This window comes from Columba livia, chromosome 9 (assembly GCF_036013475.1).
Source record: "Columba livia isolate bColLiv1 breed racing homer chromosome 9, bColLiv1.pat.W.v2, whole genome shotgun sequence".
NCBI lineage: Eukaryota > Metazoa > Chordata > Aves > Columbiformes > Columbidae > Columba > Columba livia.
The window spans coordinates 2,052,370-2,077,223 of record NC_088610.1 but is presented as its reverse complement, the minus strand read 5'-3'; the positions used below and the strand labels follow the sequence as shown (position 1 = coordinate 2,077,223).

The 24,854-nt window shown below is 49.3% G+C and overlaps 1 protein-coding gene and 1 long non-coding RNA gene across 3 annotated transcripts in view; one reads left to right on the top strand and one right to left on the bottom strand.

The window, feature by feature from the left end:
• Positions 1-24,854, bottom strand: part of SCHIP1 (schwannomin interacting protein 1) — a 143,715-nt gene that overhangs the window by 15,862 nt on the left and 102,999 nt on the right. The window contains exon 5 of one of the 2 annotated variants that reach the window (XM_065073430.1): positions 17,296-17,787. In XM_065073430.1, coding sequence (XP_064929502.1) covers positions 17,296-17,787 — 492 coding nt within the window. Of the gene's footprint in view, positions 1-166; positions 405-17,295; positions 17,788-24,854 lie in introns of those variants that run through there. The other variant, XM_065073431.1, reaches the window with a different exon arrangement.
• LOC135580225 (uncharacterized) lies at positions 144-4,662 on the top strand. Its single transcript, XR_010474572.1, has 2 exons — positions 144-333; positions 1,245-4,662. It is a non-coding gene; the product is annotated as an uncharacterized LOC135580225 (long non-coding RNA).

The following is a 24,854-nucleotide window of genomic DNA, read 5'->3' as shown; positions in this document are numbered from 1 at the left end:
CTCCCAACCCGCTGCCTGGGGACCCACGGGTTAAAGCCGCGTCGGGGTTGCCCGCATCCCCCGGCCCCCGGGGCCGGCGGCGGGGCGGGGGCGGCTGGGAGCGGGGGTGCAGCTGAGAGCGAGGGTGCAGCTGAGAATGGGGGGCCAGGCCGCGCTCCCCCCTTACCTGGTAGGAGCAGTTTTCCTGGTGGACCATCTCCGTGCATCATCCGCCGCGCCGCCCCGCGGGGTCTCCGGCCCCGGCGGGGAAAGAGGAGGAGGAGGACGGGAAGAAGGAGGAGGATGGGCAGGAGGAGGAGGATGGGCAGGAGGAGCTGGGAGCCCGGCCAGCCGGTAAGATGGATGCTGCCGCGCTGCTCCTGCGCAGCGGCGGCCCCGGCGGAGCACGGAGGGGGGGAGCCCGGTCCCGCCCCCGCCGGCGGCTGCACAAAGAGCAGGGGGCCTCGGGGGAAGGCTGGGGCAAAAAAATATAAATGACCCCCCTGCAGACACTGCGCTAGGGCTGGGAAGTTCCACCCCCCCGCCCGGCCCCGGGGCGATGCTGCAGCGGCAGCCGCAGTCCCGGCTCCCCCGCCCGCCCCCGGCTGCGGCAGCGCCTGCTGCCCGACCGGGGCCGCTCGCAGCTGAATCGGATCCCGATGGATCGCGGCTCCCCGAGACACGGAGCCGCTCAATGGGAGCTGCACAATCCCTTCCCTTTACCCTCTGCCGCAGAAAAAAACACGATCTTTGATGGAAAAGGCTCTACCCCACATTTCCAGCTAATTATACCTGCACCCTGCAGCGGGGGTGAATACGGAGACTCTGCCACAGCACCTGCTTGGGCACCCCAACCGGAGATGTGACCTGGTTTTGTACACAGTACTTAAAAGGGGCCTGTAAGAAAGATAGGAACAGGCTTTTCAGCAGGGCCTGTTGCGATAGGTGATGGTTTTAAACTAAAGGAGGGGAGATTCAGGCTGGACATGAGGAAGGAATTGTTGCCCTTGAGGGTAGTAAGAGCCTGGCCCAGGTTGGCCAGAGAGGTGGTGGATGAACCATCCCTGGAGACATCCCAGGCCAGGCTGGACGGGGCTCTGAGCAACCTGAGCTGGTGAAGATGTCCCTGCTCATGGCAGAACTGGCGCTGGGGGAGCTGGGAATGTCCCTTTCAACCCCAACTGTTCTATTCTATGAAATGCCAGTCTGTGCCTGGATGGAGGCAACACCTGTGCTCACCCCAACACTCTCTCCCACCACAACAGGTCCTTCTCTAATCAAATTTCTCCAAAGAAAAGGCCCATGAAGCTCAAGCAAGCATCCAGCTTTGGCTCGCAATTTCAAGAGTCCCCATTCCTCGCTTAGTCAACAAGAGCTTTATTCTGCTCCCAGTCGCAGCCAGCTGTGGCTGCGCTCAGAAACCCACATGCCGCTGAAACCCAGAAGCACTTGCTCACAGGCCATCTCGGATTTCATTCCCCGCACCAGCTGTGCCTCTAGGAAAAAAGGCCATTGTAGGAGCATTGCTCCCCCAACTTTCCCAGCTTCTCACCCGCACAAACCAGCCGGAGCAGCCGTGGGCGGATGGAAAGTCCCTCAAGTTCCCGTGCAGCTGGGATGGAGAGAAACCCCCAGACCTGCCTCGGCTCCAACCCTCCTCCCCGACACCCTCTCCCCTACAGGAGTGGTGGTTTAAAAAGATCTAGGTATCATTCAAAAAGAACAAAAAAACATTCTTCACAAGTTTTTAAGAGAGCCTGGTTTTTACTGGGTCTGCAGAGAATCCCATTCAGCCAGGCAGGTATTTCCAAACATCAAAATGAACCAAGACACTTTTCAACATCCTGCATAAATCTTGGCCTTGCTTCGGAGAAGTATCTGTGGCAAGCTGAAAGCAGCTCCGCGCATTATGGAACCTCTAACGCCATTTATTATGTGCATCGCAAGGAAAACTCCTGAATTTATCCCCCACTTTCCACATGCGGGTCTATCTATAAATCTATAACGATGGTGACTCAGTCGCTCCGCATGCAGCAGATCCCCAATGGGGACTGCACCCAGGTCTGCTGCAGCAAGGGGTGAACCCCACTTCGTCTATTTAACACCCTATTCCTTTTGCAAAATGACCCAGGAGAGAGCTACGTTGGGCTTAGCATGTCTGCTGCAGAAAAGCCACCCGTTTGCAGCAAAGCTCTTCCCTCTGGGGCTGGGAGCCCCACACGAGCCTGCGATGCAGCTGGGAAGGGCCAGGCATCGCCTTCAACATCTGGGTTTGCTCCTCTGTTCTGTGTCCGTTCGCGATTCCCCGTTCAGAAATGAGGCAGGCAGGCAGGCAATAATTAAAGAGATGAGTGATTAAATGGAGTGAAAGGCTCCTGGCAGCCCTCCAGGTGGGTCAGTGGGAAAGGATGCTCCGGGATGGAGGCAGCGAACCAGCGCTGCCGCTCTCCACAAAGACACAACCCAGGAAAATCCCCAGGGACCCCCAACAGCCCCTCTCAGCTGGGGAGAGAAACCCAGGGGGTCACCTGCATTGCCTTCTGCCTTTTTTATTGAGGCACCTCTAACCTAGGGTATGTTACGCCACTTAGGCGTATCTAGCCAAGTTTTCCTGAAGCTCTTCCCCAAAACCAGCTCCAAACTGACAATGTATAAGTTCACAAAGCCCTGGAGAACATCTCCAGGGGGTCTGACACCAAGCTGGGGACGCCAGCATGAAACATTTCCCTTCTCAGCAGGTTTGGGGAGATGCTCTGGTCAATCCTGGCCGTGCTGGGTTAAGCTGGGCCACCAGGAACGGGCCAGGTTCAATGTCCTGGATGCTTGCAGGGCTACGGGGGTGAGGACACAAGAAATTCAACCCCATGCACAGAAAGATGCAGCTTTACCAGACATGCTCAAATTCTTGTAGTGAAACAACAGGATTTCGTTCATTATCCTTCTACACACACACATCCTGCTGTGTGCCTGGACCCAGCTGCAAGGACTCAGCCCTTCAGCCCAAAAACCATGTGAGGAGGGAAATAAAAGGGTCGGAGCAGCATTTGTTCCTTCAACAAGGCAAGCGATGGGTTTCCTTAACTCTAAAAAAAACAATCAAAAAACCCAAACTAGAAACTTCTTTCTTCTCACAGTCATTCCTTGAGGGGCTTTATCAGGTCAAATTATTTTTCAGGTTGGCATTGGCCAACCCGTCTGGTTGATTAAAAAAGCATATTAATTTAGACTAGCTTTTTCTCTTCAGATCTCAAAATAAACGTATAGCTGGGTCATATTGCAGGTAGAAATGAGGCAGGAGCTGATCCCCACACCCGCAGGGGAGGTGCAGGGAGCCAGCCCGGGATGCTCCTGCTGACCCCGAGCCCAGCGAGCTTGCAGGGAACTGGGAATTATTTACAGCATGACGGGATTGCAGCTTTCTTTGCTGATGATTTACTAGCAGTGATGGATTTAGCCCCTCTTTAAGCCAAGCTAAAGCTTTTCCAGGGTTTAAATCTAGCAAGAAAAAGAAGAAAAAAGATTATTTTTTAATCAGTTAATACTAGACATCTGTTTGGAAAGGGGAGTATTTGGATCACCTACATACATAATGCTTTAGACTATTACTTTTTTATTTAAGGAGGACGATGCTGAGGTGTTTCCCATCATTTTGGATGCGTGACTCTTCTCTACGAGGGGATAAACCTCTGATTTAAGAATCCAAAGAGCACCCTTCCCTCCTCCAAGTCCCTTTTACTTTCACAGTGGTTTCTTGAGCCCTTTACAAGCAGCAGCTTTACAATTCCCCCTTAGCACTGGGTTACCAACCCATCCATTTTTAGGATTAAAAATCTGCATGCTGAAATGTTCGAATAAAACTCTTCTTGGTCCTCTGAGAAAACAAATGCAGGGAAAAACCCACTCTGGAGTGAATGTCTATTATTTTGTAACTCTTACATGACCGAGGAATTAAGGAGCACTGGGAAGAGTACTTGTTGCATTTTTATTTGGATGCAGAAGCGCACATCTTGCACTTTTAACAGCCTAATGCTCCGTTTTTAGTGGTAAGCAACTCATCCAGAAATGTCAGTTTTCTCCGCATCCCACAGCCGGCATCCTTGCCATTACACAATCAAACCACAATTGTCTCCTCCCTCAAAACACGGAACAGAAGGTTACAGCAATTTCACATTCTGATACCTCCGATGCACAGGATATCAAACGCCTTACAGGGAATCAGAGTGAAGAATTCAAGTCACTCGAGTATTTATAACTTTCTGGTGATATAAAAGCGAGAAAACATACGGTAAACCAGACTTCTCCATGAAACCCATCTAGAAAGACCCACTGATACAGCTGCACAGGCTTAATTTGTAATTGTTCAATTTATAAGCTGGATCATGCGTGCTTAATAGGGAATTTACAGGCGGTCTGATGATGAGCAGGTATGATAGCCCACCAGGTAATTACTGCTAATGAATGGAGGACGATTCCAACTACCAGCCCCTAATGAGCACGGGGAGATGGCAACGGAACAGCTACAGCTGCCTCCTTGCAGTTTTATTTATATTCTTATAAGCTGTTCTTCGGAAACACGATATTCACGGTATGCAAAACGCTACGGAGAACATGAGCTTTTCAGCAGGACGAGGCAAATCTAGATGTTTTTGTATTAGCACCAATAAACTAAAACGTTACAATCCACCTGGCTCTGCAGCGCTATTTCTGTCCCATTTACAAGAGGATTTGTAGCAAATCCCATCAGCTACAATTTCCAGGATTTTTGGCCTGTACAGCTGAAATATGGGGGGGGGGACCCACCGACAACCCTCGCACCCCGAATTTGGCTCAAACCCCCATTTTCTGCTCTGAACCGCGCCAGGGTGAGGGGATGCTGGTACCCAGCAGCTCCCCAAAACATCCGAGATCTTACATGAAACGCGCAGCCACATAAATATTGATAGAGAATAACTCAAAGTCATTAAAGCTCTTTCTTCTGAGGTCTGAGTAACATCCTCATCCAACCTCTTTGATAACAGATTTGGGAGAAGTTTTTAATGGTGCTAATAACCCAGTTGTACATTTCAAACTCCCCTCGCTGGGTAGCACTTTCCAACTCGCTGTGTGCAGCTCCCATCCCTCTTCCCCCATTTATTTTGTTCATTTTTTCAAATATAAATTTGATTAATTTGCCTTTAGCGTGGTGCGCACCAAGAGTTTGCACCGATGCTCACCCCATAACGAAAATTATCAATTATGATTTAAGCCATTAGAAGCCAGAGGGCAATATGCCATGGATGGGGACGGGATTATTTAGCTATGGGTCGCCTTGAGCCCACCATCCCTTCCCATTGCCCTCGGGCTCTCCCACAGGGAGCTTATTTATGGGCTGGTTTTATATTGCAACTCATTTTAATTGCAAAACGGATGGGTAAAGCACAGAACAAGGGCTTGCAAGCTGAAGGGGTAAACAAGCTCTACTCCAAACTCTCTCCAAAATGAAAAGTTTCTCTTTCAAACAGCGCCAAATACCATAAAGATGAATACACTAAGACAAACAGGTAACAGCCGTGTCCTTTAAATTCTTCCACAAGAAAAGCGTGAGTTTATGGAGACAAACCTCCCTCTGAGTCACGGCCGGGATAAAAATAGACAGAAAGGGATTTTCCCCCAGCTCTGAAGTTTGGTGTCCAGAACTCCAAGCTCACTCACACAGCCTGGCAGAAATCCTCTCATTTTTTTGGGGGGGGTCTACTTATACTATGCTATACTATACTATACTACTCTCCAAAAATCAATAGCCCTTCAGAGAGGTTCAACCTCCTGCATTGCTGAGATCGGGGTCTTTTGGAAGGATGCGATTACTGTGTGGGAAAAAACCCAGGTCCACATGAGCAAAACCCGGCTCTCGCTTCAGGCTGGGCTTAGATTTTCAGTCTAAGAAAATGATTTTCTGAGTTTGACTCCCAACCTCGCTGTCACTTGAGAAAGCCTGTAGGTTGGAAAGCTGATAACACTTCACAGACACAGCACGGTTTGCAGTGGATATCGGTTACAAGCTCCAAAACCAAAATGACCAGCGATAAGATACCCCATCGCTGCTCTCCCCAGGAGACTGCCAAACCGGTACTGAAAACAAGCCGTGGAGTTTTACCCCTCGGTAGGGCCGGCACGGCAAGCACGAGGCTGGAAAAAGCTAAAAATAACAGGATAAGCAAGGGTGGATCCCAGCTGAGCCCTATTAGTCACGGAGCGAGGGAGCGCGCGGCTGCGGCTGGTGGCAGAGCAGCACCATATAAGAGCAAGAGAACGACTCTTGTCTCTTCAATCAGATTTTTCCCCCCTCTCCTGTTCTGCCTCAGGCTCTTTTCCTCCGAGCAGACTTGCTCTGGCAGCCTTCAGCTTCTCCTGATAATACAGTGTATGGTTTTCTGCCAGTCTTTAAAGAGAATAAAGAATACGGGTGATTCATTTTAGGGTGTCTGCTGGAATTGGAACAATATTGACAGACACCTGAGGGGTTTCTTATAGGGTTTGTGGTTTTTTTTTTCACTTACACCATCTTTGTGTCAAAATGAAGCCTTTGAGTTGAGTGATGTTCGGGCCACTGATGGCAGAAGGGCCACCAGCCCCGTTTCGCTTGTCTTCTCCCTGGGTGCTAATTGCAATTAAGAGCATCACTCTGGTTCTTCTACGCTCTACCCAGCACCAAAACAAGCAGGTCCGTGACATCCCCTTGCCAAGGGGACACAGGTGACACCAGCCGGTCCCTCAGCCCATGGTGGGTGCTGAGGGGACATCCCAGGGCCACCTCTACCCAAAGTCACACACGACTTGGCCACCAGGACACCCCAGCCCAGCAAAGCCACCGCTACAGCTGCTTCGCAGTGACTCGAATGTGAAAATCGCTGGGAACGCTGAAAAAACCCAGGGCTGCATTTGCACACAGCGGCTCCTTGTTCCCAGGGCCAGAACACAGAAAATTCCCATTTGTTCTCACAATAGGGGCTGTTTTCTGAGCATCGTGGTCACCCCAAACAGCACTAAGCTCTCCGAGCCCGTTTCCCAGTACACGCAACACGTTCCGATGCTGCATGCTATTCCAGTGTAATTTCCATGTCTAAATGGAATAATGATAATTAAGCAGTGGAATGAGGTTTTAGTACCTCAACACTCATGAAGACAAATGAGAAGTCAAATATGACGAAGAAAAGAGAGCAGCGCCACAAATAAAACCTCTGCCTTGGCCCCATTGCAGCTGGCCGGGGGAATCTGAGGACTCACCCATCCCATGCCCTACCACAGCCTCTGCATTTCATGGTATATCGGACATATGCGGTCAATGTCAGAGACTTTAAATCCACCATCGCACCCCTGCATGGCCGGGGGGGCTGAGGTGGCTCTAGGAATAAGCCCAACCTTTTGCAAACAAGCCCGGGGATGTTTTTGCAAAGCTTCGGGAACTCCCCGGCAATCAGGTATTGGCACAACCCCTTGATATGCCATTAAGCAGAAGCTGTTTCTGGGCCTCAGACTCCCTCTACAGAGAAATTACGGTTTATATTTTTGGATTTTACTGAACTATCAGTGCAAAAGAAGCTGGGGGAAATTAAAAAAAACAAATACAGAAAGAAAATACCCAGAGAAGGTTTTTGCTTTGTGCTGCACAGCTTCTCCCTCCACCACCTCCGCTGGGAGCCCAGAGCAGAAGGGTAATAAAGAGCATTTTAACATGAAATAAACCATGAAAAGGAGCAACAGCCAAGCAGGAGCCCTGGTTTGTAAAGCGGGGAATCACACCTTCAGCAGCACCTCCATGCCAAAGAGCATCTCTGCAGAGCGCAACCCACACAGCCTCCCCGTGTCCCTCACCTCCTCCTCTCCATCAGCTCTTCGTTAAGTGCACGTAAAACATCTTTTGGCCCAAAGAGCGACTGCTCAAGGTCAGAGGAGGCCGCCTGCTCTGTGGTCGGCTGCTCCAGACAAGTTGCCTTTGGGTTGCCGTTTGCTCAGATCCACTGATGCACAAAGCAAAGCAAAGCAAAGCTCTTCATAATAAATGCAATTATTGGGCATTCTGTTTGGCCGCGTTTCTGCATGTCACACACACACAGCCGCAGCATGTCCAAGGCACTGGGATATTTCTGGTGGCCCTCACTGAGGACAGTTTATTTTACCAGAAGCTGTTACTTCACCACAAATGTGCTATGTTACATATTGAGTAGTTTCCCTCCAAATACATGACTTTAACAAGCAAAAAAACCCTTTCAGAAAGCTATGGTTACTACAGCTGGGTCTGTCTCTGGGATGAAACACTGTCCCTTGGGGACAGGATCCTGAAATCACAGCAGGAACATCTGCAGGGTCAGGTCCAGACATCAAACCACTCCTGTCTTGATTCCAGTTTTGTTCGGTCCGGTGCAAAATACAGAAATAAGAGTAATTAACAGGCACACCTTAAGCAGCGGGTTATATTCTACACTCAACACTGGCAGCGAACTCCAGCCTTGTCAGTGTGTGGCTTCCTAAAAGCTCAACTGGGATGGGGAACGGCAAGGAAAATATATATATTAATATGTATGTATGTATCAAATAGAGCAACATGGCCTATAGGGACAATCGGTACTATCTGCAAAACATGGGAAACCTTCATCCACATGTCTTATGTACAGCCTGGCCTGGGATTTCTTGGGAAACAGGTATTGCTCATCCAGCCTTTGTGCAGGGAAAAGGACGGGATAAGCTCCTGAGCAACTTTTTTTGTGCAATTTCAATATTATTAAGGCATGGAAATATTAGCCACTTGGCTCATTTGAGGATGTATTTTTAAAGCCTTGCACAAGAAGGGGGGATGAGGCTGTAGAGAGCTCTGCTTTGCAGCCCATGCCCTGATGTTCACCTGCTTTGCCCTTCCCAACCGCACACAACTGCAAAGGGGCCTGGATGTATTATTTTCAAGGCTCTGGGATGTTTCCCGCTGCTCCCAGGAGCTCCCAGCTCAGCTACAGAAGGAACAAGCTGGGAGTCTCCTCCTAAGAAACGGCCTTTTCCATCGGCGCAACGCACAGCGACACGTTGGCTTTATGGTTTTCAACCTGAGAAATAATAGATGAGAAAGCAGAAGAAAGAAAAGGCCAGCTAGATTGTGCCGGGATATACACTAAGCTGTTGGATATTATGTATTAATGCATATGCACAGCATAGAGAATTCAGTAAGGAAAAATGATTCACAGACTATTTTTTTTTTTAATAGTAAGAACAGTTCATTATTAAACTCCTATCAAGCAAAGGAGACAGAGAAGAGGATGACCACACGACTCAGGTACAGGATTCTGCTATTTCCCCAAGTCCCTCTTTAATAAATTCAATATGGAAATTACATTAAATAAAAAGTTTAGATTACATTTTTAATAACTCACTAAAAGCATTTCAATTCTCTACGGACCGTACATACCAGCAGCTTTTGTATGCATAAAGAATTAAGCACTTTAATATAGTTCTCCTCTTTTTTTAGCGTTGCCATCTAAGAGACAATTAAATCTCTGCCCGGCACTTCCCTTTCCTCCCCAGCCCCTCCGAATTGCAGCTATTTCCTCCAGCGCAGCTGAACGCTCGGGTTTCATTTTAACAAAGCGCGGGCGAGCTGAAATAAATGGCCTTAGCGCAATGTTCTCATTTAAAGGAGATCTATAGATCACCGGGCAGGAAACCCAGACTGGCAACATAAATAAGATCCACCACTTCTGTGACGCAAATGACTCCATTGGCGCGACAGGGAAAGACAAAGGGCCCCAAAATGATACAAGTACTTGAAAAAGCTGGAAACCCTTGAAGAGAAGAGCGATTATGTAGCACCTCACGTCTGAGGCAACAACTGCGGATAATTGCAAGAGGGAAACTCGTTTTCCACCAAATCCATCAGCGCTTTGCTCACAGAAGCAGGACTGATTTCAGATCCAGGTTGGAAGAAGTGGTTTTGAATCTTTTTAGTTATAGCTAAGGAAGATTCTCATGCAAAAGCAGAATTATTTGAAGATTTAACAGCCAAGAAAGAGCAAACCTCATTGCTGGAGGAGCCCTCAGCCTGCGATGCCGGGCTGGGGATGCCTCTCTGGGCACAGCAATTCATGGTCCAAGGTGAGCAGCCTTGGAAAGCGCTAAACTAATCAGATGAGGGCATTAAACAGCTACTTGTTTCAGAAAATAAATACCTACACTGAGCCACTGGGACACCCTCACAACAGGCTTTCCCCTCAAAAAACATCACAAAAGTCCATTTTTCCCACCAAATACAAAGCGGTGCTCCCTGTAAACCTCCTTGGGGCTGCACCACTGCATCCTGGCCACACGTAAGTGCAGTTATTTGCATAGCAAAGTGTACAAGCTTATTTGTTAAAACAGTTACCAAACAGCAGACATGAGAAAGGAAATGTTTCATTTCAATAGGGGAAGTCGTAGGGTGTCCAAACACAAACTGATCTGGAGTTCAGAAACTTTATCTTGCCTTCTCAAAGGAGGTTTGGCCAAAATATTGGTAAATGGCTTATTTCACATAGAAACGTTTGCAAACGAGATCACAGGGAAGCTCACCTGGGCTTTCTATTTATCCTTTGTTTTTTTAAGATAGAAAAGTAACTCTCAAGCATCCCTTGCAAACCCGCTCTCGGGGTTTCGTGTGTTTGTGCACAAATCCCGAGCTCCGGTGCACACAAAGCTTCAGGCAGCATTTCTGCTCTGGAACAACTCATTTTAAAGCTACACGAACATCAAGGAGTTATTTCAGGGACACCAGCACAGCCCAGAAAATCCCTCTCTAGATGCTGTTTACAATATGTCAGGAGCATCACTTGGCTCGGATGCTCCAAGTTTACTCTCTGTGGGAGATGGGGACCCAGCTTCACCCCACCAACATGAATTTTACTGACTTTTTGCTGTTAGGAGTAGAAGAAACGATGCCCAGAATGCAGCCAGAACCCAGTTCTCTCTTTTCAGTTTCTACAGAAACTTTACAAAAATAACCGAGTATTCCACCTGATGTTCCAACCAGCAGCTGGTTAAACACAAAACCACCTTAAATCCAGGCGGAGAGAAATAAGGAAATAAACCATGACAACTCTTGCTCTTCGTATCACTGCTGCACCATTTGTGCTGTTAATACAAACACACATAGTAAGGTTTTGGGGGTAATTGGAGGATTATTTGAAATACTTCTCCCTGTCAGCCCCAGGACCACCTGCCTGCCCGTTGGGATGGGGGAGTTGCTCCAAGCTCAGCAAACCCCCTGCTTGCCATTCCGGCTCCTCTGGCAATCTTTGCCTGGTTAGACTTCAACCCTATCGCTTTCTGCTTGCTACATTTAATTACCTTTCCTAAGTGCTCGCAAGAGTTTGAGGGCCTGGCGAGTTTAATCCTTGCTCCTGAAAGGCTTTGTCAGCAGCAGCTCTGGCGGTCGCCACCGGGATGGAGCTTTTGGGTTTTCCTTGGTACATCTGCAATGTGGTTTGAGTTGCAGCTTCTCTCCGTGTGTTTTTTAAACACCCTCTGCCTGTAATTCCTCTGCATGCAGCATTATTTTCCATAGCACCACGTGTTACAGACACCCCAGACTAATCCAGTGCCAGCAATCACTGTCCTTCCATAGGAAAAATAACAGGTTTTACCCAGCACAGGCCAATTCTGAGAATTATAAACCCACTACCTCGCATTTATCACACCCAATATGCAAGAAACAGATGCACAAGTACACCATTATTATCCTGTCAAACAAGCGTTCCTGCTGCCCGCTGCAATTTCAACCTGAGACAGTCACTTATGTCTAAGTGGAATTTGCAATGATTAGCGAAGGCACAGCAGGAGTGGGGTACACGACTCCAAACTGCACAATCCCTTAGATTAAAGATTATGCCAATAAAATTATGTTCTGAGACAATAAAGATCCTGGCTTGTGTAAAGGCTCACGTCTCTCTTTGGAAATCCTTAGCATTTGCTACTTAACTACACCCAAGACCAAAAATACTCCTTTAAAATAAATTCATTGGCCTTGTATAGCCAACAAGTACATTAAGGGGGGATTTAGTGTTGCCTGCAACGCAATTAGCGTTAGAACAACCCGACTTCCTTGGCTGGTTCTAACAATTTCCACATCCCATGCGAACCACGGACTTACCAGTCGGCTGGGAATCGCTGCCAGCTCAACGGGGTCCATCACACACAGGAATTCACATGGTAGGAACACGCGGAGAATTGTTTATCACAAAAAGAACCTGTACGCTGTCACCCTGTGTATTTAGCACTTTCTTTAATGAAAGGCTTTGCAGCAGCAACAGAGATCAAGTTTTTGCTCACGATTATTAATTGCGGGCATTTTGCCCGGCCCAGTTTCAGGAGCAGCAAACATACGTCTTCCCAATGTATGTAATTACCAACGCTCTTCAAGCAAGGAGCACTTTAAAGCACCTAGAGATGTTTTCTTAGCTTAATGACATCACACACTTTGGCAGGATCATTAATATCTTGCCAGCCTCATCTAACCTTTGAGCTGGGTGGAAAGCGGCCAAAGTACAGGGCTGCTTGGATTTCCCCGTGGCAGAACATGCAACGACGCATCGCCCGCTGTGATGGAATCACAGCATCGTTTTGGTTGAAAAAGACCCTCTAGATCATTGAGTCCAACCACTAACCCAGCCCTGGCACTGCCCCATGTCCCTGAGAGGCTCATCTCCATGTTTTGAACACCTCCTGGGATGGTGACACAACCCGCAGATCCCACACCCAGGGAAGCTGTGGGGACACCAGCACAAAGCAAACACAAAACCATTGTTCGATGGAAATTACAGTATTTTCCATTGTTAAAAGGTTTGGTTTTCATGTCAGTTGAGCCCCAAAGCAAAAGAACTGCCCCGAAGAACCTCTCTCAACATGACTTTGACTTTCTTCAGTTGCCTAATGAAGAGTTAAATGATCCAACTGAGTGGGTAAAAGAGCCATCAGGTGGAAAGAGGTGATCATGCTGGGACTTTATGCTGTAGGAATGACAGAAATGCAATTTCCTGAAAGCCAGGAGTTTGATTTTGGAAATTATTGTGTCAGAAGTTAATGCACCGACAGTTCTTGTCTGGGGAAAATTGCTTTCAGGCATTAAACCCCTGGCTGCTATTTCCCACTCGCAACACTCACAGCCAACACTGAACATCACCTAGGGATGAAGAACCTCGCACTTTCATCCCATGCTGTAATATACACTTCAAATTCGTCTCAAATTTTCAGTAGCCATGAGAGAAGACACCAATAAAGCCCCAGGCAGAAGAAACAGATCTTTATTTGGTCCGTGCTAACCTCCACCCTACTAACTTTTGGCATCTCCTGCTAGCCCTTAAAGGCTTTCACAGAGGTTTCCAACCTGTACTGCCAAAGATACTAGGTAATGGGCATCTGTCTGTCTCAATAGTGTGTGTAGGAACATTTTTAGTGATGAAAAGGGAAAATACACACAGGAGCCTTTTGCAGAAGTACTGGAGGCCGCAGGGATGAGCTTTTATCACTACTGCCTGCAATAAACCCGCTTTGTGGACAGCAAAATTCATCCCGCAGTGCCATCCATCCACAGACTGTCACAAGCACCCAAGTCTCGTTACAGGGGTAAGTTGTCTGGCTGAGCCATTTCCTCTCCTGCAAGTGTTTTTTTAATTGACTATGGAATTCGCAGATATTCTTTTCAGCAAACACATCCTATTGATTGTAATTACCATCCTTAGAGATGCAATGGAAAGAATATTAAAACCATTAGCACTGATTTGGATTTTATTAGAGCCATTAGCGAAACGGCAAGCGGAGCGCCGCTGCTTCCCGAGCACCTTGACAGCTCCTAAGCGCCATAAATCATCTCATGGCACATTTGTTACCGCCTCGGATACAACCAGGAGTTGAGCAAAGGGAAGAAAACGGGGTGGTGGGTTTCCTGCAGCTGGGTGATGAGATTGGTCCGAGCAGCTTTTTGATGAGCCTTCTGAGCATCGACTGCCTTCAGAAAAGATGTCATTAATTCTCTTTGGTGGACGTCCAGCAGGCTCGAGAGCTGTCTAACATAATCCTTTGGGTTTGCATGTGTCAGAGAGAGCTTGCAGACAGGTAGAGCTGCCCCAAAAGACAGAAACCGCCGGGAATGCAGAACGTGCTGATACCCACACAGTGCGAGTACCCACCTGGCTCAAAGGCAAGGAACATTCAGCCCATTGCAGCGCCTGAAATCAGTGATTCCAAGTATGTTTTTTAAGTGTCTCAGTCCCATCTCTCAGCAGATTTGGTCACAGCGTGAGGCCCCATAGAATGACACAGCAGCTGGGTGAAGTTCAAGGGAGCAGGAACATCATGGAGTAAGTTCAGGCCCTGCATCATGACCAAACTGCAGCTCCAAAAACGGCCACAGAATCATTTTGGTTGGAAGAGACCCTTAAGATCATTGAGCCCAACCATAAACTCTAGCACTAAACTACGTCTCTAAGAACCTCATTACATCCTTGCTTCTGGAGAAGGAAGGAAGGAAACATCCTCCATTGCTAGACATCATGTCCCCTTGTTTACCTGGCCCGCGTGAACCCTGCTGGAGCCACCAGACCGATGTGGCGCTGGGGACCCGAGTGGCCTTACGGCAAGCTCACATCTTCAGAACAACCTGCCCGTGGACACAACATGGTCAGGATGGACAGACCCACAGCCTGGCATCATCCAACCTGGCTGCTCCCGCCTCACCAGCATCGTTTAACAGGGCTGCCGAAGCCCAGCAGAAGTCACCAGCCTCCTCCTGAACGCCCCTGGTAGGAGCTTCTCAGCCACCATCCCCTGTTTGTGACCTGAGGAACCAGCCTTGGTCCTCACAGCTTCTTCGTGTTGTGTAATTGCACCTGGGAGCTAAACAACAGCCATTCCCACATCATTAATATCCACTTTCTCCAACCTTCCCAGACTTGGAGCAGATTTCTACACATACAGATATGACTGAAGGTCCCTCTTCAGCTGAAACGTTTTATTTAGGCCAGCTGCAGCCCTTCCGACCCCTCCTTGCATTTCCTTGCCTAGAAAACCTCCTAAAAACCTAAAGCTGAGGCCAGATGGAGCCTTGATGGGACATTCCTGCCCCAGAAAGCAGCCTCTGCCCTGCCTTCTCCTGAAGCACAATAAAAATCAAGTAAATATAGCTACCGAGAGCAAAAAAAATTCCCTATTCCTGTACTTCAGAGGAGTTGCTCAGGATTTTTTTTATGTTCCATAAAAGAACGTCTACGCAGGATTCCTATTAACACAAACCAGCCCAATAAACACCTCCACCCAAAGCAACATTTTCCACTTCCACAGCACATCCCCGGTGACAAGATCACTTCAGATTACACTAGCCAAGGCCTATAATACCGAAATTGCCCTTTTTCTAATATAGCCTGCTAGAAGTTGGAGCAAGCTAGTCCATCTTCTCTGTAGTTGCCTCCTGGCTGGTTCCACTACATGATTTTCATGTTTACAAACATCTGGGCTTCCAGCAGGGCAAGGCAAGGTTTCGTTATAAATAGCAAGATACTGAACCGCAGGAAAATGTCAGAGGCTGGAAAAAAAGAAATAAAATAAAAAGAGACATTTCCTCTTCAATCTGGTTTTAGTTGGCCCTGAAGGTACAAGTCCCTGTAGCTCGTGGGTGATACAGACACAGCCCAAATCGTGCGGGAGGGGACAGCAGCGCCACGGGGGACATCGCACATGAAATGCCTCTTTCCGGCTGGGTCTGGAATTCCTCCTCCTGCGTGCCAGGAGGGTGGGAATCCCGGCCTTGCAGGAGCGAAGATAAAGCTGGGAAAGCAAATTGAAAGCAGCCTTGTTCCGGTGCCTCCAGGACCACTGGCTGGGTGAAGGGTTGAGGAAAGTCTCTCCAGGGCCACATACAAGGAAAAACTCATCTCTGGAAAACTCCAGTTGCTTGTGAGAGGACTGGCAGCTCAGCCCTCCCTGTGGAAGATGCTCTCAAGGCGCTGGGCTCCTCGATGCCTAGACCTGGGTGTCCGTGGTGGTTCAGAGCGGCTCTGCGTGCTGGTGAGGAGCGCTCGGGCTGCACGACACAACCGGCAAACCCTGACTCTGGGCAGGACAAGTTGGGACATGAGGCAGATGTGAGTGACAGCGGCAGGAGGGAGGAGGAAAATCCTCACGGAGGTGAACAGGCAAAATTCCTTTGGTGACACCTCACCTGGTTAAGCACATACCCGGAGGCGAAGACTTTCCAGCACCACGGATGCTGCCAGCAGCTCGGGGTGGAAGAGTTTATCAGATAGTGCTGTAGAAATAAGCTCCCAAACCACAAAACGAGCTGCCTTTTTCTTTTTTTTAAGCCAGGTTTCTGTACAAATGACTGTAATTAAGGATGTTACCTGTCAGTTTCTCAGGGCACTGAGGCCACGATGTTCAGGCTTTGGAAAAAATTGTCCTGCGTGGCAGCTGTCCCATTCCTCATCACATTTATCACATCCAGCACCCACCCAGGTTTCTCACCGATTAGTTGAAATTCAAGGATTTAGGGGGAAATCCCCACCTCCCTGAGCCAGATGACTTCACAGGAAGTAAGGGGATGGGATGCCTCATAAGAAAGAAATCACAAAAAAGATGAAGTGCGCCAGCAGCAAGGCTGTACGGCGTGGGTGGTGAGGCACACATTTCTCATCACGTGTGTCATCGCATCCAAGGGCTCCTGCAGCGGTTTCAGGAGATTTTTGTAGATTCCTTGCAATTCATACATTATGGAAGAGCCTCCACCAGCGCGGTGCCACAGGCACGTGTGCAGCGCTTGTTCATGTAACCGTCGCTGCGGTTTGCAGCTCAGAAGTTACACACAATTTCCAAAACACGCTGTAGATAACGTGAGCACTTAACAATTTACAGGTTTTTCTGCAAAAATGCGTCTGGGGGTTTCATCTCAGCTGACACCAGGTTCTCATCATCCCTTACACAAGGAGAACATCCACCAGCAGCCTGCCCCCAGCCAGCAGAAAGGCTGCTCTTCCTCAGCCTCTCCAAAGGAAAACCACCTCTGAGGACGGCCCAGGGCTGGCGGAGCTACCTCGCTCCCCAGCACAGCAACCAGCAGAGCAACCACCCCCCGAAGATGCTCCGGGAAAGTTCCCTCCTCCGGTGTCCCGCTTCCCCGGAGCCATCGGGCTGGAGGGGACCCACCCCCCCAAACCGCGACCCCACACCGCCCCAGCGCCACCGGGCGAGAACATCCCCCCGCGGAGACCCCGCACGGAGTCATCGCCCCGGGGCGAACCGCGCCCGCCGCCCGCTCCTCCCGTTCCGACTCACCGAGGCGGGGTTCGCCCGCTGGCCCCGCTCCTGCTCCCGGCACTGCAGCCCGGCCAGGTGCCTCTCCAGGGCCGCCCAGTCCATGGCCGGCGGCTGCGGTTCCCGCGGGGGTTGCGCCGTTCCGCTCCGCCGCGCCCGCCGCCCGCCCGGTCCCGCCGCCCCGCCGCGCCGCCGTTCCTGCGGGGGCAGCGGCGGGGGCCGCTGGTGCGGCCGCGGGCGGGCGACGGCGGGGCGGCGGGGAGCGGCGGCGGCGGGGGAGCCGCTCCGGCGGGCATCTGGGCAGCGCGGGGGCTCCCGGCGAGCCGGCGGGGAGGGCAGGTAGCCCCCATCCTCCTCCTCCTCCGAGTCCTCCAGCGCCGCCAGGTCCAGGCTGCTGGGGGACGGCGAGGACTTGCCCTCCGAGCACGGCGTGGCTTTGCTGGAGTTGGACTCCGAGCTGGAGCGGCTGCTGCCGGCGTCGCTCCCTAAATCCATCCCATCCTCCCGGGAGTCCTGCCGGAGAGAAGCGAGAAGGCACCGTGTCAGAAAGAACACCGGGACCGGCCCTGCCCGCCGGGCACGGGAACCGCCGGCCCGGGGCCGCCCCCCCGCGCACCGGAGCCGGCGCTGCCGCCGCGGGGCGGCCCCGGGCGGGCGGGAGGCGGTGGCGGCGGCCCCGGGGCGGAGCGGGGCGGGGCGGGGGCGGTGCTCCCCGGGGCGGCGGCGGGGGGGGCCGGGCCGGGGGAACCGCCGCGGTGGCGTCCGGCGCATCCCGGCACCTCCGGTCGCGATGCCCCGGGCAAGGCCGGGCCTGCGGGAAACGCTGTTTTGCCGTAGAAACACGGTTCTTAGGGGGGGAAAAATCCTTTTGGGAAGGGGGTGGCACACGGCGCCATCGCTTTTGCATCAGGCTTAGGATGCCCGGGTTTGCGAGGTGGCTTCGTTGTTAATTACAAAGCAAGTGGCATCCTCCAACATGCACCCCAAGGGACACGGGCTCCTGCTACAAATCACTGCTCTGACACTCCCAATTTATTTCCTTTTTTTTTTTGGTAGTAATTTAAAGTAACTAGGTAAGAGTAGCCTATAAATAACACTGCTAAAAAAAAAATAATCTAGTTTAAATATTCTGGGTCACCGAAGCAAAGTTTAACATGCAGATGTTCCCACTCCCAAATTCATTTAAAGAAGACCTTTTAAGGTTGCGTGGCCAAAATGAGCAGCATTAATCACACAGAAAAGCACCTTCGATGTGGTATTTAGGAGATACGGCAGCACCCAACCAGCCTCTGAGCTTTGGGTGGCAGATCCCTATAGAAACAGCCCAGCAGATACAGCAGGTGAGAGTATAGGGGATGATAAACTTCAGAGGGAGAGTGAGTACCTAGTTTTAATTATAATTAAATTCAAACGTTTAATTGGAGTTTATTTTTTTGGCAGAAATAGGGAAAGCCACACAGGTCCAGCCTGGGTTTGTCAGTTCTTCCAAACCGGCTAAAGGGAGGAGGGGAAGAAGGGAAACATCTGCAGCCCATTAACCCCTGGGATTTTTGAACTCGTTGCTATGCAGCTGGTCACCCCGTGGGGTTCCAGACCTGCGAGGACACGCCTGCTCCACCAGCTTACAAGTCTTATTCGACAGTCATCTCTTTGCCAGCAGAGACCAAGTGCCCCAGAGGGTCAGGATCTCAGTCCCAGAAACTCCTGCACTTGGCAGGAGCAAGAGTTAAACCTCCATCGTGGAAATGGATTATATTGGCAAAAGATTTGACCAGTTAGGCATCTGTAAAGTTAGGAAGGGAATGGCATTTGACATACTTTTCAGGGTGTCATTCTTTATTCGAGTCTATTTTAATGTCACCGCCACCCCAAGAAGCGAATATGTGCTGAGCCAAGCCGAGGAGCTGCCTCTTGGCTCCAGCCTGGCAGTCACAGGCTGCAGAAAGCTTTATTTAGAGGATCTCATGACTGATTAGGAAGATTTCTTCGATGTGGCGAGTGCATTGATAACATTGATGGAAGACGAGAGCGCTCCCCTCCCGCGCATCACATTGAATTTCCCAGGGCAGCACCCGTCTGCAATGCCCGGGGGGCACAATGCGGGTGCAGCCACCTCCCGTTGTGAATTTGCCGGTTCCAGGTGGAATGTGGCTGTTTTGGCTGCTGAGACCATCATTCAACCCAAACCAATTGACTCCCCAGCACCGATTTTGTGTCCTGCCAGACCCTGCCAACACCTCCCTGCCTCCAAACCTCTTATGAGGTTAACAAGAATACATGTGTTTGATGATTTTCTCTCTTTTTTACTATTTTTTTTTTCCATTGCAGACAGATGCAATAATTTTTAATCTTGTAGTAAGCCCCCTCCTTTACTAATTATGTATGGGGAGTGTATTTCCACTCGACCCTTCACAAGAAGAACCCAGGTATTGATATTCAAAACACATATGTAATTTCTCTCTTTTACAAGCCTACATCAAACAGGTTGCTTCCCCAACGCAATGAAAAACTTGAGTTTCATCAAAATTTTAAAGGGTGGAGAGTGTGAATACAAGCCCTCGCAGATGAAAAAATGTGCTTTACAGTTGTTGCATTCAGCGCAACGGAGGTTTTAATGCAAATGAAACTTGCTGAGTTTATTCTGAAACACAACTAGATCATTAAAAAAAAAAAGATGTTGCTTTCATTGAATGAATGCAAGTTTAAAAGCCAGTTTACTTATTATCATAAGGTATTATATTTATTCCATTTTACTGTGGCCTGTGGGTGCCTTTGGTTGAAACTGGACCATGCTCCTCATAGCGAATGCATTTGTGTCTCTTACCTCTGCAACCTGGACCTTAGACCCTTAATTGGCCCAAGGCAACTGTATTTACCTGAGAAGTCTAGCTGGGGTTTCTGGGGGTTTTAATTGACTCTTACACAGATGTGAGCACTGTCACAATGCAGGTGGGGATTGCCAGGGAAATGATGCTGCCCTGAGATCGCACAGGAACGTGCAGTTTCCTCCAAACACAAAGAATCGATACCTCCCACCACCCCTGAACAGGAAAAGGACTGCGCTGAGACCAATGCCCATTTCCTTTTCCCAGTCCAAGCCTCCTCCAAGTATGTCTGGTTTTTGTCATCCCATGGGCACGAGAAAGGTTCTCAGCATTTGCCTCAAGTCTGCCTTGGACCCCAACGCTCCACAAATCAGATGGCAAATATACTCCCTGGCCCTTAAACTGGCCATTTGTATTCAGGTTTTGGTTGGGTTTGTTTTTTTTGGTTCCTTTTTGTGTGTCTGTCCTTGCTGACCTCGCTGTGGAGGTATTCTAATCTTTCATTACAAATAACGCGTCTGCCAGGTTTTGCACGAAGCGTAAGCCAAGCGCAATAGCTGCGGTTTCTTCTTCCTGAGCCTGCAGGAGCCAAAAGGGCTCCTGGCTCCGTCCACGTCCCTGCCTCAGTTCTGAGGCATCTTTAAAATGTTTGCCCTAGTAAGTGTTCCCCATCTGAGGAACCACAGCTGTCCCCAACCACGGCTGTCCCCAACGTGCCATGGGGAGGAGAACCCACAAGTCGCCTTCATCCAGGGTGTCCCTCGGCATCACCATCTCCTGCACACCCCCCAGCCTCTCCCCACAGCTCAGGATGGGTGTTACACCATTTCCAAGGAAAATAAACCTGCTTTTTTTTGGTGTGGAAGAGAGCCTGGTTCCGTCCTGCCTGCAGCGCGCAGATACCATGGTGACAGACACCTTCCAACATTCCAAAAGCAAACAGGAACTCATGAATTTGTGTTTTAAGGCCAAATTATATATAGGAGCACCACATGCTTGACATCTGTCGCTGTTTCCTATTAGTACCCGTCGCTTGATTAATCCCCCGCAGCCAGCCGAGCCCCCAGCCAGCACTGGGAGGTGCTGCTCACGCTTTCTAGGCACCATGATTTAACAAACTCCTTGGCGACGCAGCCCTGGTTTGCTGCCTGCCCAAGCCATGCCAAGCCATGCCAAGATGTGCCAGCCTCCCACACACACCTTGCAGCAGGACAAGACGTGCCAAAGTCCCACCACCAGCTAGCAGAGGGGTTGGGGGACACCTGTGGGAGGATGGAGCCCCAACTCAGGGCTGTTGGGGTGTTCTCCTCATCGTCTTCAGCTGCAGTTGGTGTCATTTAGGGATTTTCCCAGGTGATGTTCAGAGCCCAGATACACATTAGCACCTCTAAAATCATTTCTGCAGACATCAGAGTAGGCATGGGGATGAAAAAAGGTCACGTTTAAGCTCAGATGCTGCTGGGAAAAGGAATGTATCACTCACGCAGAAGTGATGACTGTCAAGTCTTTATAAATACACCCATGTGAAGGTGCTGTTCCCTCCACCAGCTCTCCTTGGTGCCGTGTCCCACAGGCTGTACCCACATCTCTGCCATCTCCTGCTTTGGTTTATTTTTCACCTACTCTAACTTTTTAAATACTGACCACAAGGTCTCACCTGTAAGATTTTCCCACCTGGTGGGATTTCTGCTGTTGTGGGAGCAGCTGTGATCAAACTCAACCGAGGCTTCTTGCATCGGCTTGGGACGAGTGAAGGAGCGCTCAGCAGCGCTCTCTCCTCAGCCCTGGGATGGGATTTTGCTCAGCATTTTGGTTTCAGGAGGTGTTCAAGCCCCACTTAAGTGCTGTCGGGCCAGCAGTTTACATCCCCATCCAGTAACCAAACCAGAAAAGGAAGAAAACGAGATTGCTTTGGCTTGAGAGTAGCAGGGGAAGAGCCTCCTCATGATAAAAAATGCTTGAGAATGGTCTGTGACCGTTTCAGAGGATCAATATTTGGGAATAGCGGGTGCACATCCAGATGCTGCCGCAGCTCCCGTCCCGTGGTCCTCAACACCTTCACAAACTTATCAGAAAAACTCGAGCAGCCAAATGCCCTCACGTGCTGCTGACTCACAGCATCCCATAGGAACCTGCATTGCATCTGGTTTTTCAAGAGCTTTTTTTTCTGATTTACTACTGCTTATTGATAGATAAAGGTTTGTCTTCCCTCTGGAAATCACAAATACCATCCCGCAGTCCCTGCACTCTCAGATTTATCCCCATCACAGGCCGTGACCCTGATGGTTTGGCTTTGAGATGCTGCATTGCTCCACGTTTCCCAGCCAGCCCTGCGCATCCCCACAACTGAGACTCCAGCAACAAACCAAACACACATCACCCTCGAAACGCATATAATAATGCAATTTAATTTAAAAATTAACCGGGTAGGGTGCTCACCTGCAGCCTCCCCCGGGGCAGCGCACGTGGCTGCAAGCAAAACCTTCGCGGGAATCGTTTCTGTTTGGATTTGCAGGTTTAACTATTTAAATTTAGCAAATTAATCCTTTGCTTAATTTAGAGGAGGGATAAGGGGGGGGAGGGAATTGCATGAGGCAGCAAGAGTGTGAGTGATTACGCTCTCATTAAAGCTCTTCTGCTGGCAGAGGAGGTGATGGAGGTGGAGAGGGATAACAGCAGCGTCTCAAAACTAATCCCCTTCTTAGGTTGTGTTCATCTTTTTTGGCTCTGTCAGGCCCTGGTTCCCCATGCTGGGATTCGATTTTTACAGCAAGAAAGGCTGCTGGGATGGCTCATCCCCTGCCAGGGTTTCCTGAGCCACAGCAATACAGAGGCTGCAAAAATGGGCATCGCTGGTGTCCTAACACACCCCTGCAAAGGCCGCTTGGTCTCCGATCCTTTACACAACTTAAAGGATAATTAAAAAAAAGTCTCTGTTCAAACTCGTTTTCCCCTAAATAATTTGCTGTGGGCTGGAGGATGAATGGAAGGGCAACCTCAGCTTTTTATATGACCTCTCACACATATCTTAACTCTTTCTATATGCATCTCTGACCAAATTCAATGACAAATTCACATCCTGACATCCGGGGGGAATACTCAAAAAGAAAACCAGGGGGTTAAAGAGAAGAAAAGGGCCCATCTTTGTTTTCAGAAGCACTCACCACATCTTTCTGCTTCTCGGTGGATTATGAAGGAGAAAACAAGGAAGGAAAAGAAAACTCCCTAAATTAAAATTATTTCTTGACCATTTTAATATGGTAGAGCGGAAAACTGCTGATACCTCTTGAGATCTGTGGTTCAGGAGAGCAAAGCGGCCGGCCAGGAGAGTTAAATTTATTCCCGTACACTGTGAAATGTGCTGACCCACACACCAGAGCGTTTATCACTGCTTCAATGGTGGGGGGGGTCACCACCTGAATGTATTTAAACTGAAATTATGCTGAAATCAGTTGAAAGCGAATCCTGCCTCTTTGCTTTAACAAAGGTGCATTAAAGGCAATTACCAAAAAATCCCCTTTGAGAAGTAAATGGGTTGCAATTAAGTTATTACACTGGCAAACGTGTCGGTACCTTAAAGAACCTCATTGTCATCCCTCCTCCTCCCCTCAACCAACCAGAAAAACACTCCCTGTCCCATATTTTCCCCACAAGGACACGTTGCTGGGGTTGATAGATGCCTGGGGAGGGTTTTAATTCCTCTTTGCTTCTGCTGTCTGTCTTGGTGCTGCTTTCCCTGTGCCTGTTCCCATCTGCATTTAGCAAGCACAGGAGGGCCAGTAAAACACTCAGGGTAAATAAAAAAGCCAAAGTCAATAGGGATCCTCCTTATCTGTCAAAAGGCCTCTGGAATTTGGTGTAATCATCAAGAAAAAAATGCCCTTTTATAAACTGTTTTTGAAGGCACGTGAGTAAGGAATGCAAGTAGGGAAATAGCTGAAATATTTCAAATGCATGAGTCCACAGCAGCGCTGCCCTATCTTAATACTTACGTTAGTTGGTCTAAACATACTAACTCAGGAATTTCAGCATGTGCAGAGTGTTTCTGTACAGAAACCTCTTCTGCTCATGATATTTAGGGCACAACCCGTGCAGGGTGAGGGTAGCGGGAGGAACTGGCCCCTTGATTAAATTTCAACAAGGAGAATGATGTTTGCCTCTGGTTATCCTGTTAACACAACTTAACAAAGCAGGCAGGACAGGGCTCGGCTCCATCACTATCACAGCAGATTTTGTTTAGGGCAAGAACCGGGAATTTCTCCCAACTTTTCATCACACCCCAGGCGATCCAGTCTGCTCCCTGATTTAAGGCTGAGAATTAGTTTTCTAGGACCGTAAATATCTTATAGGGAATCATTTCTTGCCCAAACCTATTAAATGAAATTCACAGAAAATGGTTTGGAAAAGAAATTTAAGACATTCCTTACGCAGTCAGACAATCTCTTCCCGTGAATAACGTTTACTGAGAGGTTTTACCGTCCTTTCGCCACTCTTGGGTCAGTCCAGCTCAGGGGTGGATTCAGGTTACACACAAATAGGCCCAGCCTAAAGCAGCCAGAGCTTGGGACGCGGAGGGAACCTTTGGCAGAGGGGAAGGTGCAAATCCTGCTGGAAGAGCTGCAGGTACCCTTCAAAGTGGGGATCAGGTTCCATCAATCTACTCAATTACCATTTAATTTGGAGTCTACTCCAAAATGTTGCTGATGCCCAGTTTCCCATGAAGGGCAATTATCTTTTGTTATTTCTTTGTCCCTG